Source organism: Aegilops tauschii, chromosome 5 (genome assembly GCF_002575655.3).
Source record: "Aegilops tauschii subsp. strangulata cultivar AL8/78 chromosome 5, Aet v6.0, whole genome shotgun sequence".
NCBI lineage: Eukaryota > Viridiplantae > Streptophyta > Magnoliopsida > Poales > Poaceae > Aegilops > Aegilops tauschii.
In genome coordinates, this window is record NC_053039.3 from 513,691,963 (window position 1) to 513,716,786 (window position 24,824).

Below are 24,824 nucleotides of genomic sequence, written 5' to 3' on the forward strand. Positions count from 1 at the left end.
GGCATAGTCACGACTATGCCCCTCCATCTTAGAGATGGTATCTTCGTGAGCCTCGATCATGTCATTGGCTTCACCAAGTTGTTCCAAGAGAGCAACGAAGTGCTTCTTGGATTTACCCTTGAGTTTACCCATAAAGGTCTCAAACTCATTTTCCTCCACATTTGTCCCCTCATGTTCATCAATGCTATCCGTCGAAGAAGGATGATTAATGATGGTAGTTTTGATGTTGGGGGTTACCTTGTTGGTGGCTTTAGCCATGAGGCACTTGGCGGTGATGTTCTCATTGGGTGAGTCGAAGAGAGACATCCGTGGGGTCATCGCAATGGCAATGGAGGCCATGGCAACCGACTCACCATCTTCATCATCGTCATCACCCTCATTGTACTCTTCTTGTACCACCAATGCCTTGGGAGGAGTCTTCTTGGTGAAGTTGCTCTTGTTGGGGAACGACTTGGCCTTGTCCTTTCGAATGAGCTTGCCACCATTGTCTTCCCTCTTCTCGTAAGGGCACTCCGCAACAAAGTGGCTCACATTGCCACAATTGAAGCAAGTCCTCACTCGTTGCTTGCCCTTTGCGCCACTTGAATTGTTCTTGTTGAAGTTTGGCCTTGTGTTCTTCTTGCTCCAAAATTGCCTTGAAGCAAGAGCCATGTGTTCATGATAGGCATACTTCGTATCTTTGAGGTTGCTCTCCTCTTCTTCCTCTTCATCCTCTTCCTCCATACTAACCTTGGCCTTTAGAGCAAGGTTGGGCTTCTTTACTCTTTGAGAGCGAAGAACCGCATTGTCGGCGGTCTTGTCCAAGATGCTCATAGCAACGAACTCATCCAACACTTCACTTGAGGACAAGGTGTGGAAGTCCGCCCTTGGCCGAATGACGGAGGACATGGCTTTGTGGTAGGGCATCATTGCCTTGAGGAATTTGCGCTTGATCCAATTGTCATCCATGTCCTTACTTCCATGATCTCGGAGAGAGACCGCGAGTTTGGTTACTCTCCGAAAAAGCTCACGAGGTTCTCCATCTTCTTTCATTGCAAACTCATCGGCTTCATCTTGCACCACTTCATAGTTGGAGCATTGAATGCTTGCGCTTCCCCGATAGAGGGAAACAACTTGGAGCCAAGCATCTTTGGCCACGGTGTAGGGCCGGAGATGAGGAAGATCTTCGGGTGGGATTGCTTCTTGGATGATGAAGAGAGCATTCTCATTGAATTGATGATCCACAACTTCTCTAGGAGTGAAGTTACTTCGGTCATGCGGATAGAAACCTTCTTCAATGATTCTCCAAAGGTTAGTGTTCACATGATTTAAATGACGCTTAAAACGATAGACCCAAGAATCAAAATCTACATTCTTCTCAATCTTAGGGGCCGGGCCGGCATGATTCAAATGAGTGGAAGGGAGCGGTCCACCATAGACAAGTGGAGGTTCCACATGGGCAAAGATGCCGGTGCCATTTTTACCACTAGAAGAAGGAGCTTTCTCGCTAGTAGCTTCCCCTTTGTCGGAGGTAACATCCGTCACCTTGTTGGCGGGATCACCCACTTTCAACGGTGCGGTGGAAAGTTTAAGCCCTTCTAAGAATTTATTAAACATGCTTTCGACCTCGGTAGTCATGGAGGTTTTCAATGTGTCCAACGCCACATTGAATTCCTCACGAGAGACCATGGTTCCCCCATCTCCCGTAGACGAGACCGGATTCACACCGGAGTGCTCCTCCACACCGTCTACGACGTCAACCATACTCTTCAGACGATAAAGTCCTTAATAAAGAGACGAGGCTCTGATACCAATTGAAAGGATCGATATAGTTGACTAGAGGGGGGGTGAATAGGCAACTAACATTTTTTAGCTTTTCTTTACCAATTTAAACTTTGCATCAAAGTAGGTTGTCTAGATATGCAACTAAGTGAGCAACCTATATGATGCAATGACAACAAGCACACAAGCAAGCAAGGGATTTAACACAAGTAGGCTTGCGAAAGTAAAGGGACGAGATAACCAAGAGTGGAGCCGGTGAAGACGAGGATGTGTTACCGAAGTTCCTTCCTTTTGAAGCGAAGTACGTCTCCGTTGGAGCGGTGTGGAGGCACAATGCTCCCCAAGAAGCCACTAGGGCCATCGTATTCTCCTCACGCCCTCACACAATGCGAGATGCCGTGATTCCACTATTGGTGCCCTTGAAGGCGGCGACCGGACCTTTACAAACAAGGTTGGGGCAATCTCGACAACTTAATTGGAGGCTCCCAACGACACCACAAAGCTTCACCACAATGGACTATGGCTCCGCGGTGACCTCAACCATCTAGGGTGCTCAAACACCCAAGAGTAACAAGATCCGCTAGGGATAAGTGGGGCGGAATCAAATTTCTCTTGGTGGAAGTGTAGATCGGGGCCTTCTCAACCAATCCCGAGCAAATCAACAAGTTTGATTGGCTAGGGAGAGAGATCGGGAGAAAATGGAGCTTGGAGCAACAATGGAGCTTTTGGGGGAAGAGGTAGGTCAACTTTGGGGAAGAAGACCTCCTTATATAGTGGGGGGAACAATCCAACCGTTACCCCCCAAAACAGCCCGCAGAGGGCGGTACTACCGCAGAAGGCAGCGGCACTACCGCTCCCCCGGGCGATACTACCGTGGAGTTTGGAGGGCAGGAGAGAGACAGACCCGAGCGGTACTGCCGCGGTGGTAGGGCGGTACTACCGCTCATGAGCGGCACTGCCGCTCTACTACCGCTGCAAAGTACCGCACAATCCGACATGAAAAATTACCCCTCGAGTTGACGCGGTAGGGGCCTGGTACCGCAGCGGTACTATTGCTGAGGACCCACCGGCGGTACTATCGCTGCGGAGCGGTACTGTCGCCTGTGACCCCTAGCGGTACTACCACTAAGTACCGCGGTACTACCGCTGGGACCAGACACAACCCAAGGAGAGGGGAAAGAGATCTCCAATGAAGCGGAAAGGCTCAGAGGGTGTAAAGAGGATGTGTACGTGTTGATTCCACCCTAGCCTTACCAAAGCGGACCCCCTCTTGATAGTACGGTGACTCCTACGAAACTAGTCCACGAAAAGGAGCGAAAGAGCTACACCGTCTTGAATGACACTCCGAAGGGAAAGAAATCGTCTCCTGCCAAAGGATGAATCTCTGAAATGCTCAAAGCACACGATTAGTCCGCAAACATGTTGTCATCAATCACCAAAAACTACATCTAGAGAGATATGCCTTAACAGCATCCCGGGGTCAGTTGGGCGACTTTCAGAGCAGCAATAGAGGAGGAATTTGGGCCAGAAGAATTTGAAACACAAATGCACGAATTGGTTCAGTTACGACAGACAGGGAGTGTGCAGGATTATCGGCAACAATTCGAAACCCGCATGTATCACCTCTTGTCCCTGGACCCAACCCTGAGCACACAATTCTTCATATCACAGTTCCTTCTTGGACTTAAAGACGAGCTACGGCTTGGGGTGCGCTTGCAAAGTCCCTCCAGCATCACATGAGCAGCCGTGTTTGCGCGCATCCAGGAAGAGGAATTGGAGAAACAGCGTCTGCCGCGCCATCGCATTGTTCCAGTGGGCCGTCCTCCTCCTCCACCAGCAGCTCCAGTTCCCACACAAGCACGAGCAGCGGCGCCTCCGCGTCTGGGTGGGGACGAGTACGCCCGGGAACGTCAACTGTGCGAATTCAGGCGTGCCAATGGCCTTTGTTTCCGTTGTGGTGACAAATACTCCCGCGAGCATCAGTGCAAACGCACAGGACAGATTTTGATGATTGAAGTGGGCGATTTCGGCGAGATTTTGTCTGATGACACGGTGCATGCATTGCAGCTGCTGGACGCACCAGTCGCGCAAGAGCCTGAATGTTGCTCTCTGTCTCAACATGCTATATCAGGCGAGGAAGGCCCTGCTACAATCCGTTTGCGTGCACAAGTGGGTGATCAGGTTATGCTGCTGCTGGTGGATTCGGGGAGCTCACATAGTTTCATCAGTGAAACGTTCACCGCCCGGATCGCTGCTCGAATAGAGGAGTTACCCGCGGTTACAGTTCGAGTGGCCAATGGTCAGAGATTGCACTGTAACAAAATTGTTCACCAGTTGGCATGGCAGGTCCCAGGGCACACTTTCCATACTGATCTCCGGGTTCTGCCGCTGAGCGCGTATGATGGAGTGCTTGGCATCGACTGGCTCTCAGCGCACAGCCCCATGCTCTGTCACTGGCAACTGAAGACGATCCAATTCGACGTCAACGGCAAAACTGTCCACCTGCAAGGAGTAAAATCTTCAGACCTGCCTCGCATCTCGGAACTGGATGCCTATGAGTTGCATCGCATGGAAGTGGCAAATGACATTTGGAGAGCAGCCTTGGTTACCGTCGAGCGGACTGACAAAACACAACCTGAACCTGTTCCCCCAAATATTCAGAAGGTGTTATCTGAATTTGAAGACGTGTTTGCTGAACCCACTACTTTGCCACCCCGTCGTCAGTATGACCATGGCATTCATTTGGAGCCCGACACCACACCTATCAACACCAAGCCATACCGTTACTCACCGGCACAAAAAGATGAAATCGAGCGGCAAGTACATGACATGCTCGACTCCAGTGTCATCGTGCACGGCATGAGCCCTTACGCTGCCCCGGTCCTGCTGGTCAAGAAGAAGGACGGCAGTTGGCGTTTCTGTGTCGATTTTCGACGACTCAACTCTGCAACAGTGAAGAACAAGTTTCCCCTCCCTGTGGTTGACGAGCTCCTGGACGAATTGGCAGGGGCCAAGTATTTCTCCAAGATTGATTTACGTGCTGGGTACCATCAGATTCGCATGCGGGAGGAGGACGAGGAAAAGACTGCCTTCAAGACACACCATGGCCACTACCACTTCCGGGTGATGCCATTTGGCCTATGCAATGGGTCGGCAACTTTCCAGTGCTTGATGAACACGGTGTTCGGCCGCTATGTGCGTAAGTTCATCATCATATTTTTGGATGACATCTTGGTATTCAGCACTGACCTGCAGGAACACGAGGAACACCTTCGCCTCACGCTGCAACTTCTCCGCGAGCATCAACTATTCACCAAGGCCAGCAAGTGTTCGTTCGCACAAACAAGCATTGAATACCTTGGACATGTGATCTCACAAGAGGGAGTTGCTACGGACAACAGCAAGACCAGCGCCATGCAGTCCTGGCCCGTGCCCACTACGCCCACCGAGCTGTGCGGCTTCTTGGGGTTGACGGGCTACTACCGCAAATTCGTCCCCATTACGGCATCATCGCCAAGCCCCTGACGCAACTATTGACGAAGAAAGGGTTTCTCTGGGACGACAAGGCGTAGCAAGCTTTTGACATGCTCAAGCGCACCATGGTGAGCACGCCCGTGTTGGCACTGCCCAACTTCACGCGCCCGTTCGCCATCGAAACTGATGCGTGCGACACCGGCGTGGACGCGGTGCTTATGCAAGATGGCCATCTAGTGGCCTACCTCAGCAAGGCTCTTGGAGTACGCAATCAGAAGCTCTCCACATATGAGAAGGAATTTCTCGCCGTCATGATGGCCATCGATAAGTGGCGGCCGTACCTGCAGCAAGCTCCATTTGAGATCGTCACTGACCACAAGAGTCTCTGTGCACTTGATGATCAACAACTGGTAACCGATCTCCAGCGCAAGGCCATGTCCAAGATGGTGGGGCTGCAGTTCTCCTTCCGCTACAAGAAGGGCGTCGACAACAGTGCTGCCGATGCGCTGTCCCGCGTCGGTCACCTCCTGGAGCTCGACGCACTGTCCATTTGCCAACCACAATGGCTTCAAGAAGTCGCCAATTCCTACGAGACCGACCCCGACTCTCAAGAACTACTCACCAAGCTGGCTGTCATCAACACTGACGATCAAGGGCGCACTCTGCAGCAAGGCGTAATCCGGCAACGCAGTCGACTCTGGATCGGCGCCAACTCAGCACTTCAGACCAAACTCATCACTGCTCACCACCACAGCGCCGTGGGAGGTCACTCAGGCGCCACAACAACATATCATAGGGTGCGCAAACTCTTTGCCTGGCCGGGTATGAAGCGTGTCGTTGAGGATTTTGTTCGCCAGTGCACTGTCTGCCAGCATGCCAAGCATGAGAACACGCACCAGGTGGGCAAGCTCCAACCCCTACCAATACCTACAGCGCCATGGCAAGATCTCACCATGGACTTCGTCGAGGGATTACCCAAATCTGAAGGGTACGATTCCATCATGGTCATCGTCGATCGCCTGACCAAGTTCGCGCACTTTGTGCCGCTTCGGCACCCCTTCACCGCGGTCCACGTCACCCGCGCGTTCTGGGACAACGTCATCAAGATGCATGGCGTACCTCTCTCCATCGTCTCTGATCGGGACAAGATCTTCACTAGCGCCATGTGACGCGAACTGCTCGCCGCGGCAGGCACCAAGCTGTTGTACTCCACCGCCCATCACCCGCAGACGGACGGGCAGACGGAGCGCGTCAACCAGTGCCTGGAGATGTATCTCCGGTGCGCCGTCCACGACACCCCACATCGATGGCGCAAGTGACTGTCGGCGGCAGAGTTCTGGTACAACTCCTCTCATCACTCGTCTCTGAAGTGCTCTCCGTTCAAGGCACTCTACAACACTGAGCCCAACCTGGGAGGCCTTCCTCAACTCAGCTCCCACGCTGCCTGCCGACGCGTCCTCCGGTGACCTGGACTGGGCTGCGCACACCGACCTGTTGCGTGTGCAGCTCTCGCGCGCCCAGGCGCGTTTCAAGAAGCAGGCGGATCGACACCGTGCCGAGCACGCTTTCGATGTGGGAGAGCAGGTACTGCTCAAGCTCCAGCCGTACGCTCAATCTTCCATCGTCAACCGCCCCTGCCGCAAGCTCTCATACAAGTTCTATGGCCCGTTCTTGGTGATCGAGCGCATTGGCTCCCTGGCATACCCACTGCAGCTGCCTCCGGACAGCCGCGTCCATCCGGTATTCCACGTCTCCCAATTAAAGCCTTTCACCCCTAATTATACTCCTGTCTTCGCGGAACTGCCCAGGGTACCGAACCTCGCCGCTGGCGAGTCTGAACCAATCGCCATCCTGGATCGCCGCATGATGAAAAAGGGAGACGCTCCAGTCGTCCAATTGCTTGTTCAGTGGGCCAACATGCCACCGGTGGCCACCACCTGGGAGGACTACGACATCCTACGGCAACGTTATCCGTCGGCCTGCATCTGGGAGGAAGCTGCTTCTCAAGGAGGGGACAATGTCACGCCTGCAGATGATACATCTGCAGCAGACTGAAAGTGAAGTTCAGTTAACTGAACTGCAACAGGGCTAGCTAGACGTATTGGGCCAGAGGCCATGTAAGCAAGTGTGTGTTGGGCCTGAGGCCGTGTGTGGGTGTGAGATAGCCCAAGTGGGCGGCTACATAGTGTACCGTGGACAAGACGCTGAGCATGAAATGGAAAAGATCTCGATTCTCCTTTCCCCTTCTCCAAGCTCTCCTCTCACCTACTCTGCATCTCGATCCCCTTTCTCATCTCGATCTCCCCTCTTCTCTGGGTTGTGACATCTAATTTCCTTAAGCACTGCCTCTTAGCCAAGGTGGCTAAACGAGTAGCCTCAAGATGAAAACCTTCACGAATTGATGTGTCAATTGGTGTTTGCAGGGCCTGCTCCGCATCCTAAGCCCACACAGCTATCTGCTCCTGAGTGAGATCTGTGGCACCACCTCGGGTACCATTTCCTACACGCTCTTCACCGCCTTCATGGCCAGTTGCATTACCATCATTGGTGTTCCGATTTCCCTGCTCTTTGTCATCCATGTCAGCTGACGAGTCAACCGTTCTGTGAGACGGATTGGAATCAAAACCTCTGCAACAGACCAAGGCTCCCACAACCCTCCTCATCATCAGAGGTTGTCACAAACAAATCATGAACAAACTCAAGAGGGGTGAATCATAGCTACCTCATGGGAAGAGGCCTTGCCTGAAGCAACATGGTGAGTCCAACGACAAAGACATGCCTTGCCCGAGCGCTTCTGATGATGACGAACTGCGGGTCCTCCGGCTGCCTGGTACGGGCCAGACGGCTGGCGATACAACACGCCAGAGTCGTCGACACGGTAGTGCGTGACACCGCACGCGGGCAGCGAATCAACATCCAACAAGGCCTCGGCAATCCGCGTTGAATCATCGATGACAAAACCAATCGTTCCGAAGAAGATCAGCTCTCCCGTGATTAGCTCCATGCCGGAAGTCGATGAAGACGAATGAACCACCTGCACCATCGATCACGAGATGTGCAGCCCCAAGGTGGGCACCAACTGTCGTGGTGAGAATATTAAAGTAAGAGAGTGGGGAGGAGCAAGGCCTTATCAAATATCAAGCGAGACCCGGGGGTGACATGAGGAACTATACAAGTTCAGTCCCCTCAAGATGGAGGTAAAAACCCTAGCCATGTTCCCCGGGGAGAGTGTTCTTGCGTACGAGTGTATGAGTACAAATGTTGCGAACCCATACTAAAAAAAGTTGGGGAAAGAAGCTGATATGGAAACAGAGCTCTTCTTCTCCAATCCATCAAATCAGCCACAAAAAACAGAGAGCCAAGGGGAGGGGAGGGGAGAGGAGGGATGGCAGATCTGGGACAAGATCCAAAGCAAAAGAGATCAACTCTTACCCCCCCCCCCCCCCCCCCCCCCCCAGGGAACAAAAAAAATAACATGTGGAAATAGAACTTATGAAACTGATGCTTTGTTCATCCAAACACATACATGGAGAAAAAGGCTGGGGAGAAAAGATAGGGGCACTGAGCATATTTCTCTGGACAAACACTGCATTGTTGAAGACTGGTTCTTCTTCTAGCTAGAAAGATGATAAAAAGCTAAGGTGATGTGACCACAGTCCACAGATAGATGTTTTGTTATACAGGAAAGGGAAGAGGATGCTCTGTTTCCTTGTGAAGAGTTTTGCAAAAGCACTGCAAAGGAAATGATGTTCCAGTGTCTTATTATAGGCGTAGTGTAAAAAGGACAAAGTATCCGTTGATTATTGTCCGGAATGATCATTCACGATTTAGTAAAATATTACGTCCACCATGCCCATAGCACTCAGTCGCATAAGAGTCAGAAACAGTTGGATAATAAGCACCTGAAAAATGGCAGATAATACTCAATAACTATGTCTCCAAGCACATATCACAATTTGCTCCTACTCTATCTATGTATCTATATAGTTTTTACAGGCAAAACTGCCCCCCTCCAGCGATTCGATCATATCGGACTGGGAAATGGAGACTCTTCTAGAGCACAGTATCATCATCATCATACAATGGCCGGAAACTATACGTCGGTACCAGCAGACATTGAGATGTTAGTAAGTGCCGCCGCTACGTCTGCCATGTCAGGCCTTAGGCTGGCTGCTGGATTTAGACACATCCGCGCAACCGAAAGAACCTGAAGCAGTGATTTCTTGTTGTACTTGTTGCCAAGCGCTGGGTCGGCATACTTTGTAAAATCATTTCTCCTGGTCAAAGGCGTGGCCTGAAATATAGAGCAACAGAAGTCACATTAATTAATTTTCATCGCAGTAATATCTTCCTAGTGATAAAGAGATTTGTAACATTGGGCAGAAGCAAGGAATTGTTCTTCAAAACAAAAAGAGAACGCAGGAAGTGATGCTTACCCATTCAGCAAGGGTAGGCTCAGCTCTGGTAAGACTCCATCCTAAAGCGTTTCTTCCTGTGATAACCTCCATTATGACAACACCAAAGCTGAAAACATCTGACTTGATAGTCAACTCACCACTCTCAAGATACTCCGGCGCACAATACCCAGATGTACCCATCACTCTGGTTGGAACATGAGTATTGTCACCAGGCGGACCTAGCTTTGCCAAGCCAAAGTTAGACAACTTGGGATGACATCCCTCGCCAAGCAAAATGTTCCCACTTTTCACATCACCGTGTATCTCTGCAGGGTTGCAGTTAACATGCAAGTGCTTCAGGCCTTCAGCCGCCCCAGCAAGTATGTTAATCCTTGTATTCCAATCAAGCGCCTTCTTATGAGGGGAAAGATCTAGATGAAAAACAAAACCAAATTTTGGTTAAAACAAGCCTTTGCTTATTCAGCAACAAAGCAAGGAAGCAGAGAACAGAATTATTAGTATATTGTGTAGTTTAGTACCATACCGAAAATATGTTTTTCCAATGAGCCCAAAGGCATATATTCATAAATCAATATTCTTTGATTATCATCGGTGCAAAAGCCACCAAGCTTCAGAAGGTTCGGGTGATAAATCCTGCTCAACGCCATAGCTCCTGTGCAGAATTCTTTGTTCCCATGCAATCCATTGGGGTTGAGAACCTTGATAGCTACCTATGACAGCAACATACAAGCGAATCATATACTACACCATCTCCTCAGAAAAAACAACCTCAGTAACCCATAGCATGAATCGTCGACCACATTAAAAAATACGAAACGAAATGCTATGGCTGTTCTTGACATACAAAAACTACAAGTGTGTGGAATCTTGAAGTAAAATACCAGTCATTTCTTTTCCAGTAAAAAAAGTCTTGAAGTAAAAAGTCTTATATTGTGTTAAGATTAGTTGTATCTGGATACTAGAGATGTAGGGGCAGTTGGCCACCTGCACAATATGCTTGCTATCTCTGTAGCAATACAAAATTAAACCGAACAACTTTTAATTAAACTGACTTACATTGCACGTTTTGTGTGCACATCAGAGGGCTTGCAGTAACTTTATAGAATGGAAGATGGTAAAAATATTTGTATATTAACAAATATGATCATATGTAAACTTGATATGTTTTTTTTTGTTCCAATATGCTGCTGCACTTCCAAGATAGTACTGAGAGGAAAAGGAAAGGTAGCAACAGCACGCAATGAAACGTGCAAACCTATTCAATAATCTCACAGAAACCAAACATATGCTTGTTATGATACACCCGAAGTTCAATCAGCCCTAAAATGTCTTATATCACTTGTTGAACTCAGATTAACTTGTGATCATACTGTCATTCATGTGAACTGTCTATTGTAGAAGGAAAATATCTTCCAGCTTAATACATCATCAAACATGGCTCAATAATTGAACTGTCTATTGAAGTATAGAGCACATGAACTTACATTATTGCCATCTAGCAGCACACCTTTATACACCTTAGCGGACCTGCCTTCTCCGAGGAAGTGATCTCTCCGGAAGCCTAATGTCGCCGCATTTATCTCCTGAAAGGTGAATGACAGGTGATGGGTATCCAGAGCAGGGCTTGAGATATCTGCAGAAATAAAAACAAGTGTAGTTGTCAGTTATCAGATCGAAGAGCCTAAACGCATCCATTGTCCAAACAACTCCAAGTATGCAACGACAATAAGTATCTGATCACTATGTAACAAATAATTCCAAGTATGCAACAACAATAAGTATCTGATCACTCTATAACAAACAATTAGGAAGAGGGAAGACTCTAGTCTATCTACAGAAACAGAGTAGATGTATCACCATGTAGTAGTTTACCTTGAAAACTTTCTGTTCCCAGCATCTTCTTCTTCTCGAAGAGGACCAAATTGGTGCAGTCTAAAGTTCGCTTTGTCCCACCCAGAATCTCCGCAGCTCCGTAGATTATATGCTTCAAGATATTCCCCCGTTCCATGAGGGGGGACTTGCAGATCTCCAGAACGAGCAATCGCCTGGCTTCGTTCGGGGAGGTGGATGCCGCAGGCGCCGAGGAGGTGGAGGCAGCTTGCCTGAGAGGCGCAGAGGAGATGCAGGCGCCCTGCCCCACAGGAGGCGCAGGGGAGGGGTCTTGCTGAGGACTGGAGCTCCTCACCGGAAGAGCAGGCGCGGAGCGGAGAGGAGGCGCAGGGGAGGGGCCTTGCTGAGGACTGGAGCTCCTCACCGGAAGAGCAGGCGCGGAGCGGAGAGGAGGCGCAGGGGAGGGGCCTTGCTGAGGACTGGAGCTCCTCACCGGAAGAGCAGGCGCGGAGCGGAGAGGAGGCGCAGGGGAGGGGTCTTGTTGAGGCAGACTGGAGCTCCTCACCGGAAGAGCAGGCGCGGAGCGGAGAGCAGGCGCAGGGGAGGGGTCTTGTTGAGGCAGACTGGAGCTCCTCACCGGAAGAGCAGGCGCGGAGCGGAGAGCAGGCGCAGGGGAGGGGTCTTGTTGAGGCAGACTGGAGCTCCTCACCGGAAGAGCAGGCGCCGGGCGGAGAGCAGGCGCAGGCGCCGAGGCGGCCCGAACAGGAGCCGGAGAGAAGGAGGCGGCCCCGGCCACCATCTTCCTCCTCTTGCTTGAACTGGCGACGCCTTGCTCCCCGATCTTCCTCTTGTTGATTGAATTGGCGATGCCGGGCGCGTCCCTCCCTCCGTGCGGACTCACATAGATCTTGCACAAGGCCAATCCGTCGCCGCCTTGGCGCGCCTCTTCCTCGCCGACGAGGATGAGCTCTTGCATCATGAACCCCGTACCGATCTTCTCCCCGTGCGAGTGCGACCCCAGCTCGGTGTAGAAGAAGGTGCGCCGAGTACCTTGAATCGCCTCGGAGACGAGCGGCACCGGGGCTCGATCCGACCTCCAGAACCCCCCGGGGACGCTCCTCCTCTCTCTGTAGTCGCCCGCCGTCTTCGCGCGGACCACGCTCAGGAAGTAGAGGGCCGACGTGCCGTCGGAGGCGGTGGCAGGCGCGTGCGACTCCAGGAGTTGTCGCGGGTTGGAGCCGTATATGTCCACATCGAGGAGGATGTACGGCGGGAGCATCCACGCGGGGACGCCCCTCGCCCGGAGGCGGAGCACCCCGAGGAGCTCCAGGTGGCCGGCGTCGGTTGCCGGCGGCGGCACGGCCCCTGGAGGCGGCAGGAGGGGGCCTGCCGCGGCGGGCGCCTGCCTCCCTCGGTTGATTTCCATGACTGATTGCTGTTGGTTGGGGTTGGGGTTTCGCTTTGGTTGCGGTTGGTTTTGGCGGCCGAGCGGATATTTGAAGGGGGGGCGAGGAGAAAGAGGGAGGCGGTTGCGGTTGCCGCTGCGGGGAATTCGATCTCTATCGGTCTCTGTCTCAACTTAACCGAAGAAGAAAGTTCAGATGAGGGACCCCCCCCCCCCCCCCCCCCCCCTGTACAGAGAAGAGAAGATGCTATGGCCCCAACGCGCTCGAGTCACTACTATCAGAGAGGGGGAACAAATCACCATATGTATTTTCAACGAAAAGCCGCATGTCGACAGAGGAAAAATAAGATCAGGGAAACTAAAAGATGCAGAGCGGAACTTGGTTCAGGAAAAGAAGCAGATTGAGGAAATGGCAACAGATTTTTTTTTATTATTCAAGAAATTATGCGAAACTGATGATACTGTTGAACCTGATGTTGCGGCTGCCGTTGCGGGACGGGGGAAGCAAACAACTCTGTCTCAAGCTGACTGAAGAAGAGATCTCAGATGAGGGACAGAGGAATTTGGTGTCTCAACTTAACTGAAGAAGAGATTTCAGATAAGGGACAGAGGAATTGGGTGTCTCAACTAAACTGAACTGAAGAATCAGGGTAAATGTTAACAACCCAGCTATGATTCAAAGGTTGCAAGCCATTGATGGAGGAATTGGAAGCTAACTAATGGAATTCATGGAGGGGATAGGGGAGGAAGACGAGCAGTACAGGAGCAGGAAAGCGGAGAAGACGACACCACGCCCTTCCGTTCGTCCCCGTCTTCAGATGCCTTTCTGTTCTATTTGTACTCATCTCATGTAGTAGTTTGCTGGCAGGCCCAGGCCCAAGAGGCGCCCCTCTGTACGGCCCAGCTACAGAGAGTGAGGCCACTGACATTCCCTCTTCCTTAAATTTCGGCTTGCCCTCAAGCCGACTCAATGTGGAAACCACCGGGATCCCATGGTACTTGATGCTTCATGGCTTCGCCAAGGTGGTGGTGGGTGCCGTAGTTGAGGCGGAACTTGGCGAGGTTGAGGTAGCAAACGACGCCGACTTGCTCAAGGAAGTAGTCGTCGCTCATGTTCACTTGGTCACAGAAAGCATCGAGGTAATAGTGTTGGTTGACAGAGACGTTGTCAGAGCATGGTTGAGGCAGTGGCCGTGGTAGTAGGTTGGAGCTACAACATTCCTCCTTCCTATTACTTCAGCTTGAGTGAAAAGTCCAAAGAAATAGAGAAGGGCCCAGATGCCTGGATCCCCTGACAACTTGCCTTGACAAAACTCCACACTGCAGGAGCTCCATATGGCAACATAAGCAAGGAACTGAAATGCCCGTGGAACTACGAGGAACACTCAGAAGCACATGACGGTCCATACGCCATCGGTAACAACAACATATGCAACAGGAATCCATACACTGTCACCTGGATCCAAAGTCAGCATATCTCAGCAGGAGAGCACTCGGCCATGGATTGCAGATATGTATTGTCAGGAACAGAGCACGCATAGCAGTAGTCAGCTTGGATACTGATAATGATATTGAAACCAGATATCTTCCATGAGCTCACTTCTGTGGAACAAAATTCAGTGGTCTGTAGCATAACCAAACATGCAGTGATAGGTCTATCGTCAGTTATCCTCCAAATCATCAGCCACATGTAATGTTGACCAGGAACAACGATGGAGACCAGGCTTTCAACTCAACTGAAGTCCACGAACAACTGAGAGGTCGAACACAAATAGCTGCAGTTATATCAATGCTAGCTAGGTATTTGGTACCAGCATTTGTTTGCTGTCCAGGATCCCACGGCAATGCCAAGAAAGCAGCAAACAAAGGTGTGGATCACATCGTACTCAGAGATGAGGCTACACACTGAAGCAACGGTGATGCAGTAGCGTTGGTAATCAGGCATGTTGGCAATGCGCTCCAGCGAAAGGAGTATGTGCATGTCATGAAGAATAAAATGTGTTGGTGTTGCTTCGAACAATCCTTGCCTCTTGGCAACATCCGGGCATGCTAAGTCAAACAGCCATGCAATTTCCACTTGGTGTTTTTCAGCATATTGGATCATCCTGAAGAAAAAACATGAAGAATAAGCTCATAAATTCCCAGCAATTGCGAAATAAATTCTGGGAAGCACAAGAAGATATACTTGAAATTGGGGTACTGGCTTAATAAAATTGGAGTAGTGGCTTGTTGAAATCCAGCCCGACTAATCCTAAGTGTTCAGCTCCGGTGGACTGCTTTTGCCCCCGTTGACATTCAGAAAAATCTTCAGAGGGGGAAGAGCAGCAAACCGGGTGACCATCTTGGTGGCTGGAGGCGCAGATCCCTCGGCTAGCTTCAAGCTGCAGGGCGTGTGGGGGTGGCTCGGTGGCGGGCCACCACACCGGCCTTCAAGATGAGGGGGGAGCGACGGCGCGGTGGTCGTCGCGGGGCGAGTCGGCGTGGACGGCGCGGTGGCCAGGGAGAACGCGGAGAGGCAAGGCGGGGGCGGGGGCGGGGGCTGGAGCTTGGCGGGCAGAGAGACGGCGGCCAGCCAGCAAGGTGGAGGTCAGCCGCGGCGCCGTGTGGGTGGGGAAAGGGGACAAAGGTGAGGGAGCCGGATCCTCTAACATGCTACGGTGTTCTTCTTGTGTAAAAAAGTGAAGGGAAGTCAGGGAGCTTATGAATTGAAATTGAGTTATTTTGAAAAAGGTGAAATGAGTTTTTTTTAATGAATTAAAATGAGTCTTCTAAAATTGAAATTGGTATCTCATGAATTGAAATTGGTCTTTTCAAAGTTGAAATGAGCATTGTTCATAGGCTAAGAGTGGAGGAAAGTCAGCTTACCCGACTTTCCTCCGAATGTTAGAGAATCGAGGGGACTCATCGGCGCTCGCTGATCTCGACAGGGGAGCGCTAGATCGAAGGGCAAGGGATGGATCGGCCCTCCTCCCGCATTGGCACGAAGAAGGCTGGCTCGTCCAGCTCGGTGATAGGGAAGATGGCGGAGGCGATGGGGAAATTGGACGTTACAGAGGAGAAGGCAACTCTCTTATTGATGGACGGTGTACGGATCGGGGCAAAACATAATTGGCTGGTGGAAGGGAAGATTTTGTACCGTAATTTGTCCCGTATATAGACGATCTTCGTGCCCTCCGCCCGTCTTGGGGAAACCCTAGAGGTCTTGTTTTTCGCTTGCTAGGAGAGAACATGCCTGTCGCTGAATTCGAAACCCTATGTGACATGGACACGGTTTGGGAAGGATCGTCATGGCACGTGAGCAAGCACGCGGTGATCCTGGAGAAATTTGAAGAATGCATGCGCCCATCATAACTCAAATTTGATAAACTTCAGATTTGGGCAAGAGTGATTATTCTTCCTTGTAATCTGAGGAACGGCAGTTGGGGTCTTTCGATCGCCTAGCAAATTGATAAGGAAGCAAAAGTTGTGCCAATTCATCTGGTGGGTGGTTAGAGTCACAATTGATGTGTAAAAACCCTTGAGGATATGTATTATTTTTTATTTGACACTGAGAAACGACAAGGATTGGTATGATATACAATATGAGTAACTTCCCCACTTCTGTTTTCCATGTGGTCGTTTGGGACATTCAGATTTAGTATGTCCAACATCGGGTGCTAGAGATGATGATGGAAATCTTCTGTTCAAAAAATGGTTTAAGAGCGCGGATGAACAGAGGAAAGCGTGATTTGGGGAGAAATCTTCGGGCGACCAACAGAGTTCATGGCATAGTAGGCGAGAGGTGGCAATTCGGAGGTGACGTCCGCTCCGAACAAGAATCAATGAACAAGCGCAAGGGAGGACCTCGGCAGCTAAAATTCTTCAACATTTTTTAAATATGTGGTCAACATTTTTTCTGTACACGTTTAACATTTTTCAAATGTTTGATTGACATTTTTCAAGTACTTACTCATCATTTTTTAAATACTTGATTAACATTTTTATATACATGATCCAATTATTTCATCATTTTTTTAATACTTGGTCAATATTTTTTTTCTATAAACATTTAACATTTTTCAAATACTTGCTCAACATGATAAAAAAATTCATCATTTTTTATACATGGTGAAATTTCTTTCTATACACACTTATCATTTTTCAAATACTTGTTCAATATTTTTTCAAATGGTTGATTAAAAAATTTATATGCATGATAAAAAATTCATCTTTTTTAATACATGGCCAATATTTTTTCTATACACATTAAACATTTTCCAAATGCATGATTCACATTTTTTGAAATGTTTTATGTAAAGTATTTTGTAATATAAAATATCTGGAAATATAAAGAAAGTAAAACAAAACAAAAAAACCTAAAAAAAACAACGAGAATATGGCATGTGGCCTGGTACAGACCCCAAGGCGAGTGTGTTAAGCTAAATGTTGATGCCTCCTTTGTATCTGCTTTGGGATCAGCGTGGGCAGGGGCAGTCACCAGAGATAGCACCGGTTCAGTTTTTTTCTCTGTAGGCCGCCACTTGCATATGTGTATTGATGTAGAGGAAGCTGAAGCAAACGCTCTGCTGCTGGGCCTCAAGTGTTTGCGAGACATAAACAAGGTTCAGGTACAGGTGGAATCAGACTGTGCTGCCGTCGTTGCGGCTGTGAATGCAAAAGAAAGAAACAACACTAAGTGGTGGGCTACTTATGAAGAAGCAAAGACTGTAATGTGGAAGTTCAGTTTGTGCATGGTGAGTAAAATTGAAAGAGAGTGCAACGTGCCGGCACATGAGATAGCAGCTAATGCTAGAGCTCATGGAGATTTTTATATACTGCAGAATGTGCCACCGAATGTCTTTCATGTAATTGAGAATGACGGTAAACTTGCTATGAATGAATGAAAGAGCTCTCTTTTCCCCTTAAAAAAAGAATATGGCATGTGGCCAGTGGTAAGCTGCGCGATGGGCCGACCCAATATGGAGCTCGCCTTTAGCGAGACTTCCTCTCGTCTTGCTTTAGGTGAGACATATCAACGCCTGATGAAGAACAAAGGGTGTCGACGCACTCAAGTATTCTTGGCATAGTTTTTTTTTTTGAGAATCACTCTTGGCATAGGTTTTTTTTTGTGCATGCATAGGTTAGGGAGTGCAGCTGCCAGTTAGCGGCATGGGTTTTGTCCATGGACAAACAGGGCTGACCTTAGAGCATGGCTAGGGAGTGCGGCTGCCTAGGGCCCAGCACAAGCAGGAGCCTATACCCTATGCATATCACTCTAGAAGACTAGCCAAGACACCATTTGCATCATATTCTCTATGGAAAGCACGTCGCCGACATCTCCTCTTGTTCTAGTTCATCTTCTTTTTTCAATTCTTTTCCAATTAATCGACACAAGTCCCAAAAGATTAGGATCCCAAGTGGTGACGTTGAAACAATTAATCGACACAATTAAGCCGTTTGCAATAGCGATTGAGCTTTGATAAGTGCAACGTTAAGTGTAGACGGCAGGTCTGGCTAGGAGCGGCTATGTGCCTCCCGTGGTGAGCCCTACCACGGCTCGCTTGCAGGGCAACACGTATTGGCCCGGCCCAGTAGCCGCGGCTTGCCTACTGGCGTCCTGTTACTTTTTCTACCTATTTCATGCTACGTGTCGGTCGGCGGATCTTTTTAAAAGATCCGCCGCCTCGCGAGCCATCCAATCTAAGTTGCTCAGCATAGTATCCCTCTTTGCAACAAACATATTGTTTCCGAAATAACAGTGACTATTGCAACAAGAGCTTTGTTTCGGAAACCCATCTGACTATCGTAACAAGAGCTTTGTTTCAGAAACGACCAATTATTGCAACAAGAGCTTTGTTTCAGAAACATTGGTGACGTTGCAAAGCATCTCCGTGTATGATCTCTCTTTGCAACAAGAGCTTTGTTTCAGAAACGACCAACTATTGCAACAAGAGCTCTGTTTCAGAAACATTGGTGACGTTGCAAAGCATCTCCGTGTATGATCTCTCTTTGCAACAAGAGCTTTGTTTCAAAAAAATTATTGACTATTGCAACAAGACGTTTGTTTCAGAAACATCGATGATGGATCTAGTAGGGAGGGCTCCCCCAACACCGACAACACCAATTGTGAGGCCGTGCGCTGCGCCGCGTGCCTCTGGAGCGACAACCTAGCTGCGCGGATCTCAAGCACTGTCGCCAACGTTGGGTTGTGGCTTGGTGATCCCATCTAGATGGGGGGTAGGAGATGTGAGTGGCTGGGTGGTCAGCTGCCCGATGTGAGCGGCGGTGGTCAGCTGCCCATCCAATTGGTAGCAGGAGATGAGAGAGAAAGAGGATTAGAGTTATGGGGAGAAGACGATGTAGTGGGCCTTGTTACAGAAACGAAGGAGGGTGGAGATGTGTGCGTGGTCCACATGGACACGTGGTTCACAGCTAAGGCAACGGACGCGATGTCTCTTTTCGGCCGGTTGATGGTAAGCGATTCGCCGGGTGATAAACCGATAAGATCAACTACTTCGGCAACCGTTGGATGCCGCCCGAAACAGCCGTCCGATCTACCGTCCCAGCAAACTGGGGCGGACCTTTGCAACAGCTAGCTTGTTGCGGTCATGGTGCAAACGTCAACCGAAACAGCACCATTGCCCCGCCATGGCCTGAGTGCCTCGGCCATGGAGCGTCGCGGCCGCCAGAGTTGTCTCACCTCCTCCGACCCAGCACCCCGAGCAGCTGCCTCTAACGACGACGACAAACTCTCACGCCGGGCACTCCTCTGCCGATTTCTGCAACCGAAGCCATGTTTCTGAAACATGCGTCATGTTGCAATGCTTGGCCTCATACGCTCTAACGCGGGGCACTCATTCGGCGCTTTCTGCAACCGGGGCTATGTTTATGAAACAATAGCCCTATTGCAGAAGAGAAAATATGCATCGTCGAACCATTTTTCTTCTTTCTATCTGAAAGTAGACCATGTTGCCAAAAGATAAACTTCACCATGAAAACCTTTTCTTTGGGAATCGCTTACCCTTTTCTTTCTTTCTGAAACAAGATTTGTGTTGCAAACTGCTTCTGAAACAGGACGCTTGTTGCAAAAAAAACTAGTTGCACGAGACTTGTGGCCAGCGCAAGCACTCAATCAAAATCAATCCGACAGCTATGCAGGCGATGGATGTTGTGCGTGCATCAGCCGGCTGAAGGATAGAGTTGTCCTTATACATTTTAAACAAAATGTTCGTTTTATTTGGAAAAAATGTATGTTACAATAAAAGAAATTGTTCACAAGTTTCAAAAACTGTGTTCGGGACATTTAAAAAAATGTACAATGTAAAGAAAAGTTTGCATAGTTTACATAAAATGTTTCTATCATTAAAAAATTCCACTGTGTATTAAAAATATATTTAACATGTGTTTGAAAAAATATATTCAAAGCATATATTTGTAAAAATATATTTTAAAAATATGAAATAGTTTATAAATTTTTATATATGTACACGAAAAATGTACAACATGTATGAAAAAAAGGTAGACATCAAAACATATATTAATAAAAATGGTAATCTTGTTTTTGAGAAAGGTTAAACAGGTGTAAAATTGTTCCTAATGTATAATAAAAATGTACAATACGTATGAAAAATGTAGACATGTGTCGGAAAAAAGGAAAAAATGATAACTGATGAGAAATCCAATAAAACCGACAAATAAACAATAGAAAAGTAAAGAAACCAAAGAAAACGGCGAAAACAAGAAAGAAACAAACAAAAAGTGAATTATAACAAAGAAAGAAAAATTAAAAACCAATGATAAAACAAAGAACACCAAAGCAAAATGAAGAGAAAAATGAAAACCAAAGAAAAGAGTGGAAATACAAATAAAATAAAATAAATAACAAAAAACAAGAAAAAACCATAGTAAACCGAACCTACAACATCATCAGATACACGCACAGAAATGAGCCGGCCTGCTACTGTCGCTAATAGGCAATTCCTATTAGGAATTAGTGCCTGCAACATATATATAGCCCTGGCAAGCGTGACCAGTCGTGCTGAGGCGAGGGCCCGTGGATGCTGATGGAGTTCAAGAGTTCACACAAGGGCCTCTAAAAGGTTAGTACCTATGGACAAATGTGTGTTGTCCCGAAGAGGGCGCGACAACTATATCTCGCTTCATGCGGGACTTCCTTCCGTCTCGCTGAAGCTCTTTCCTCTGCATCATAGTTATTGGGCTGGTCCATTTTTTTATTCATGATCGCTCTCTGCGCTTTGTTCCCCGAAATCACTAATTGAGGAGTACTCGTTGCAAAGATCACTCCAATTCTCCTGGTTGCGACAAGTGTTGCAACCTGGGAGTTTTTCCTTTTTTCATAGATCCGTTTATTCAAAACGTTTTATCTCTTAAACCGTGCGTCCAAATCTCGAACCACTTTCACCTTTGGATTATCGAGATCTTCAAAACTAGATCTCATGTTGATAGGTTTTGACGAACTTTTTTTTATGAAAAAAACCGGATGAAAAAACTGAACCGGGAGCACGGGTTTTTTTCCTTTCCGAAAGAGGCACTCCCGTGCCTCTCACGAAATCACAACCGTGCCTCTCGCGGAAGCAAAACCGTGCCTCTCGCGGAAAAAAACAAGAGAAAACATGTTTTTTCCGTTTCCGAGGAGGCACGGCCGTGACTCTCGTGAAAGTACAACCGTGCCTCTTGCGAAAGCAAAACATGACTCTAGCGAAAGGGAAAAAAACAGAAAAAACATTTTTTCCGTTTCCGAGAGGCACGGCTGTGACTCTCGTGAAAGCACAACCGTGCCTCTCGCGGAAGCAAAACCGTGACTCTCGCGAAAGAAAAAAAACAGAAAACGCGTTTTTTTCGTTTCCGAGAGGCACGGCCGTGACTCTCGCGAAAGCACACCCGTGCCTCTCGCGGAAGCAAAACCGTGACTCTCGCGAACGCAAAAAAACAGAAAACGCGTTTTTTTCGTTTCCGAGAGGCACGGCCGTGACTCTCGCGAAAGCAAAACCGTGCCTCTCGCGAAAGCAAAACCGTGACTCTCGCGAAAGGAAAAAAACGCGTTTTTTCGCGCAATTTTTTTTTCAATTTTTTTTATTGAAAAGCTAAGGAAGACCGGTGGAAAACCAAAACGTCGAAAAAACCCAGAAAAAACCCGTTCAAAAAGCCGAAAACGCGTGCGAAAAAAAACAAAATCCGGAGGGACCGCCCAGAGCGCGTTGCCATCCGCAAGGTCCTCCTTGTCCTGTCGATCCATTGGTTCGATCGACCAAGTTCTGCTTGTCTGGGAATTGAAGTTCACATAGAGCAAGGGTTGAAAAAATACAGAGAGTTTTTTCCTATGAAGTTCAGAAAAAATATGCCCTGACACACTTTTTGTTCGTGCTAGTTTGTATAACTATTTTCTTCTTATATATGTGCTCAGATTTTCGTTTTGCAAAAGAAGGCATGCTGAGTCTGGCTCTTCGACTGTAGAATTAAGATACAATGATTTGCTCAAGTCGCTGGCAAAAATGGATCCCCTGCACAGGAGTTGTGCATTGTGCATCGAGGAGGGATCTCAACCTCCCTTCAAATTTTGTTTCTTCCATACCCTACTTGTTTCCTTCAAATGCCTGTGAAAGAACTGCCCTCGACCTGGCCATTTTGTTGTGTGATTTGGTCAATATTTTCAATGATTCATCTGGTATAGCTTTCTATGATTTTCCAATCGTACTGTTCCATGTTGGTTGTTGAGGTGCAAACAAACAAAAGGTTCTTGTACATCTATAGGAAAATTCACATACTAGAAAAAGAGTATGTTTTATAAATAATGTCCACAAAGTTCACTTACTGTTATCGAGGCAAATCGTATAGTTTTTGAACTGAGAGAATGGTAACCTGAACAAAACATAAAAACACGAAAATACCAATAAAAATGATTTTTTTCTGTTTCTAAAAAGGACGACCAGGAAGTTCAAAATGTAAAAGCAGATAAATTCAGGAATTTAAATAGAAAAAACAAAAACGATTTATAAAAAGAAAACTAGACACTAAAAATTAGACTACAGAACTGTTCGATGTTTCTTACAAAACTAGGACTATTTTAATAACTAAAACATAAAAACAAGAAATTCCAATCTAAAAAATGGAGCATTTCGATGTTTATAACAAACTCATAATTTACACGTTACTAATAAATAAAATCAAGAAGTTCAAATTAAAAAAGTAGAGTAGTTCAATTAATACAAACTCAAACACTTCCCGTTTGTAGGTAAAATAAATGTATGCCCAATGATATTTTCTAAACAATGATATTTTCTAAGTATAAAACTAAGAAGTTCAAATTAAATAATAGAGAAGTTCAAAGTTCATAAAAAAACTCAGACTTTTTCTCGTTACTAAAGAATAAAACAAAGAAGTTCAAATTAAAAAGAAAGGAACAACTAAAAAAAGTTTAAAATAGAATTTCCTCGTTTTTCAAAAAACCCAGAAGTTCATACGAAACTAACGAAGTGCTTTTGTGTTAATTAAAAACTAGGATTCAACCATTTCAAAAAACTCAAATATCCACTGTTGTTAAAGGATAAACCATGAAGTTCAAATTGAAAAAATTAGTAATATTTGACTTTTATTTTAAAACCAAAAACAACTCTTTACTCAAAAATAAAAAATGTGAATTTCAAATTAAAGTAACACAAAAGTTCAATGTATATTAAAACCTAGGATTCGCAAGTTCAAAAAACAAAAAAAATCAATGTCATTTTGAGGATTTTTAAAGACATAGAAGTTCAAACTGTTTATTCCAAAACCAAGAAAGTCAGATTAGAAACCGAGTAGTTCAAAGAGTTTGTAGCCCCTATTTTTTAAAAAGATCTGGAAGTTCAAAATTTAAATAAGTGAGCAGTTCGATATTTATAACTAGGACTTTCCCCGTTACTAATGAATAACCCCAAGAAGTCCGAATAAAAAATTGAAGTTGTTTGATATTTACAAAAATCTCAGACCCGATACTAAAGATTAAAACCAAGAAGTTCAATTTTAAAAGACGGAGCAGTTCAATGTATATTAAAAACTCGGGGTTTCTCGTTACTAATGAATAAAACCAAGAAGTTCAATTGGAAAAAGTGGAGCAGTTTGATATTTATTTGAAAAAAATCAGATTCTTCCAATTACTAAAGAATAAAACCGATAAGTTCAATTCAAAATAACGAAGAAGTTCGATGTTCTAGAAAAACTCCAACTTTGACATTTCTAAACATAGACAATAAAGAAGTTTGAATTAAAAAGGTAGAGCGGTTCAATGCCTATAAAACTCAGATATTTTCACGTCACAGAGAGAAATTCAAATTGATAACTGCTAGAAGTTCACGTACTACACGGTGTGCATTTTGTATGAATAAAAGAATAAAAAGGCAAAGGCTAAAAGTTTTGTTGCAAGAAATTCAAGTGCTTGGCCTGGGAAAGTTAAAAAAATATTTTGAGAGAGGTTCACCATGTATTTACATGTTCAAAAACACACACAAAAAGATGTTGTTTTGGTGTTTAAAAATAATTCTATTCAAAATTTGAAACAAAAATGCTCTACCATAAAAAAATTATCTTTATTCAACAACTTTCTAAAAGGGTATATCGTATGATCTACTCCAATATAAACGGTTAAAACAAATTGGTGTATGTTGTTCGAAAGAAAATTTTAATCATATAAGGAAAAGTTGTGTCTTTTCAGCAGGTTTCAGAAAGGTGTATCATTTGTGCAACTCCGATGAATGAGTGAGGAATTGTGAACGAAAATACGTGACATAAGTTCAATGTGAAAATAACAAGGAGTTCAACTACTACACGATATGCATTTCAGATGAGAATAAAAGAATACAAAAGTAAAAGACCTAAAAGGTTTGTTGCAAGTAGTTCACGTGTTCCTACCTACACGATTAAAAAATTTATATTGTGATGCGTCCGAGCTTTAATTACGTGAT

At 46.7% G+C, this 24,824-nt stretch overlaps 1 protein-coding gene across 4 annotated transcripts; it reads right to left on the minus strand.

Annotated features, from left to right (window-relative positions):
• Window positions 1–9,122: 9,122 nt before the first annotated feature.
• Window positions 9,123–15,560, minus strand: LOC109759334 (uncharacterized). Of its 4 annotated transcripts, none has more exons than XM_073498330.1 (7): window positions 15,074–15,560; window positions 11,526–14,993; window positions 11,138–11,286; window positions 10,177–10,363; window positions 9,791–10,063; window positions 9,672–9,712; window positions 9,123–9,529 (listed from the first exon to the last, which is right to left on the minus strand). In XM_073498330.1, the coding sequence occupies exons 2-7, from the start codon at window positions 12,907–12,909 to the stop codon at window positions 9,329–9,331; spliced, it is 2,235 nt and encodes a 744-aa protein (XP_073354431.1). In that variant the 5' UTR covers window positions 12,910–14,993; window positions 15,074–15,560; the 3' UTR covers window positions 9,123–9,328. The 4 variants fall into 4 exon arrangements, with proteins under 4 accessions (XP_073354431.1, XP_073354429.1, XP_020173746.3 ...); XM_073498328.1 differs by having other exon boundaries at window positions 9,672–9,727; XM_020318157.4 differs by having other exon boundaries at window positions 9,672–10,063.
• Window positions 15,561–24,824: the final 9,264 nt, after the last annotated feature.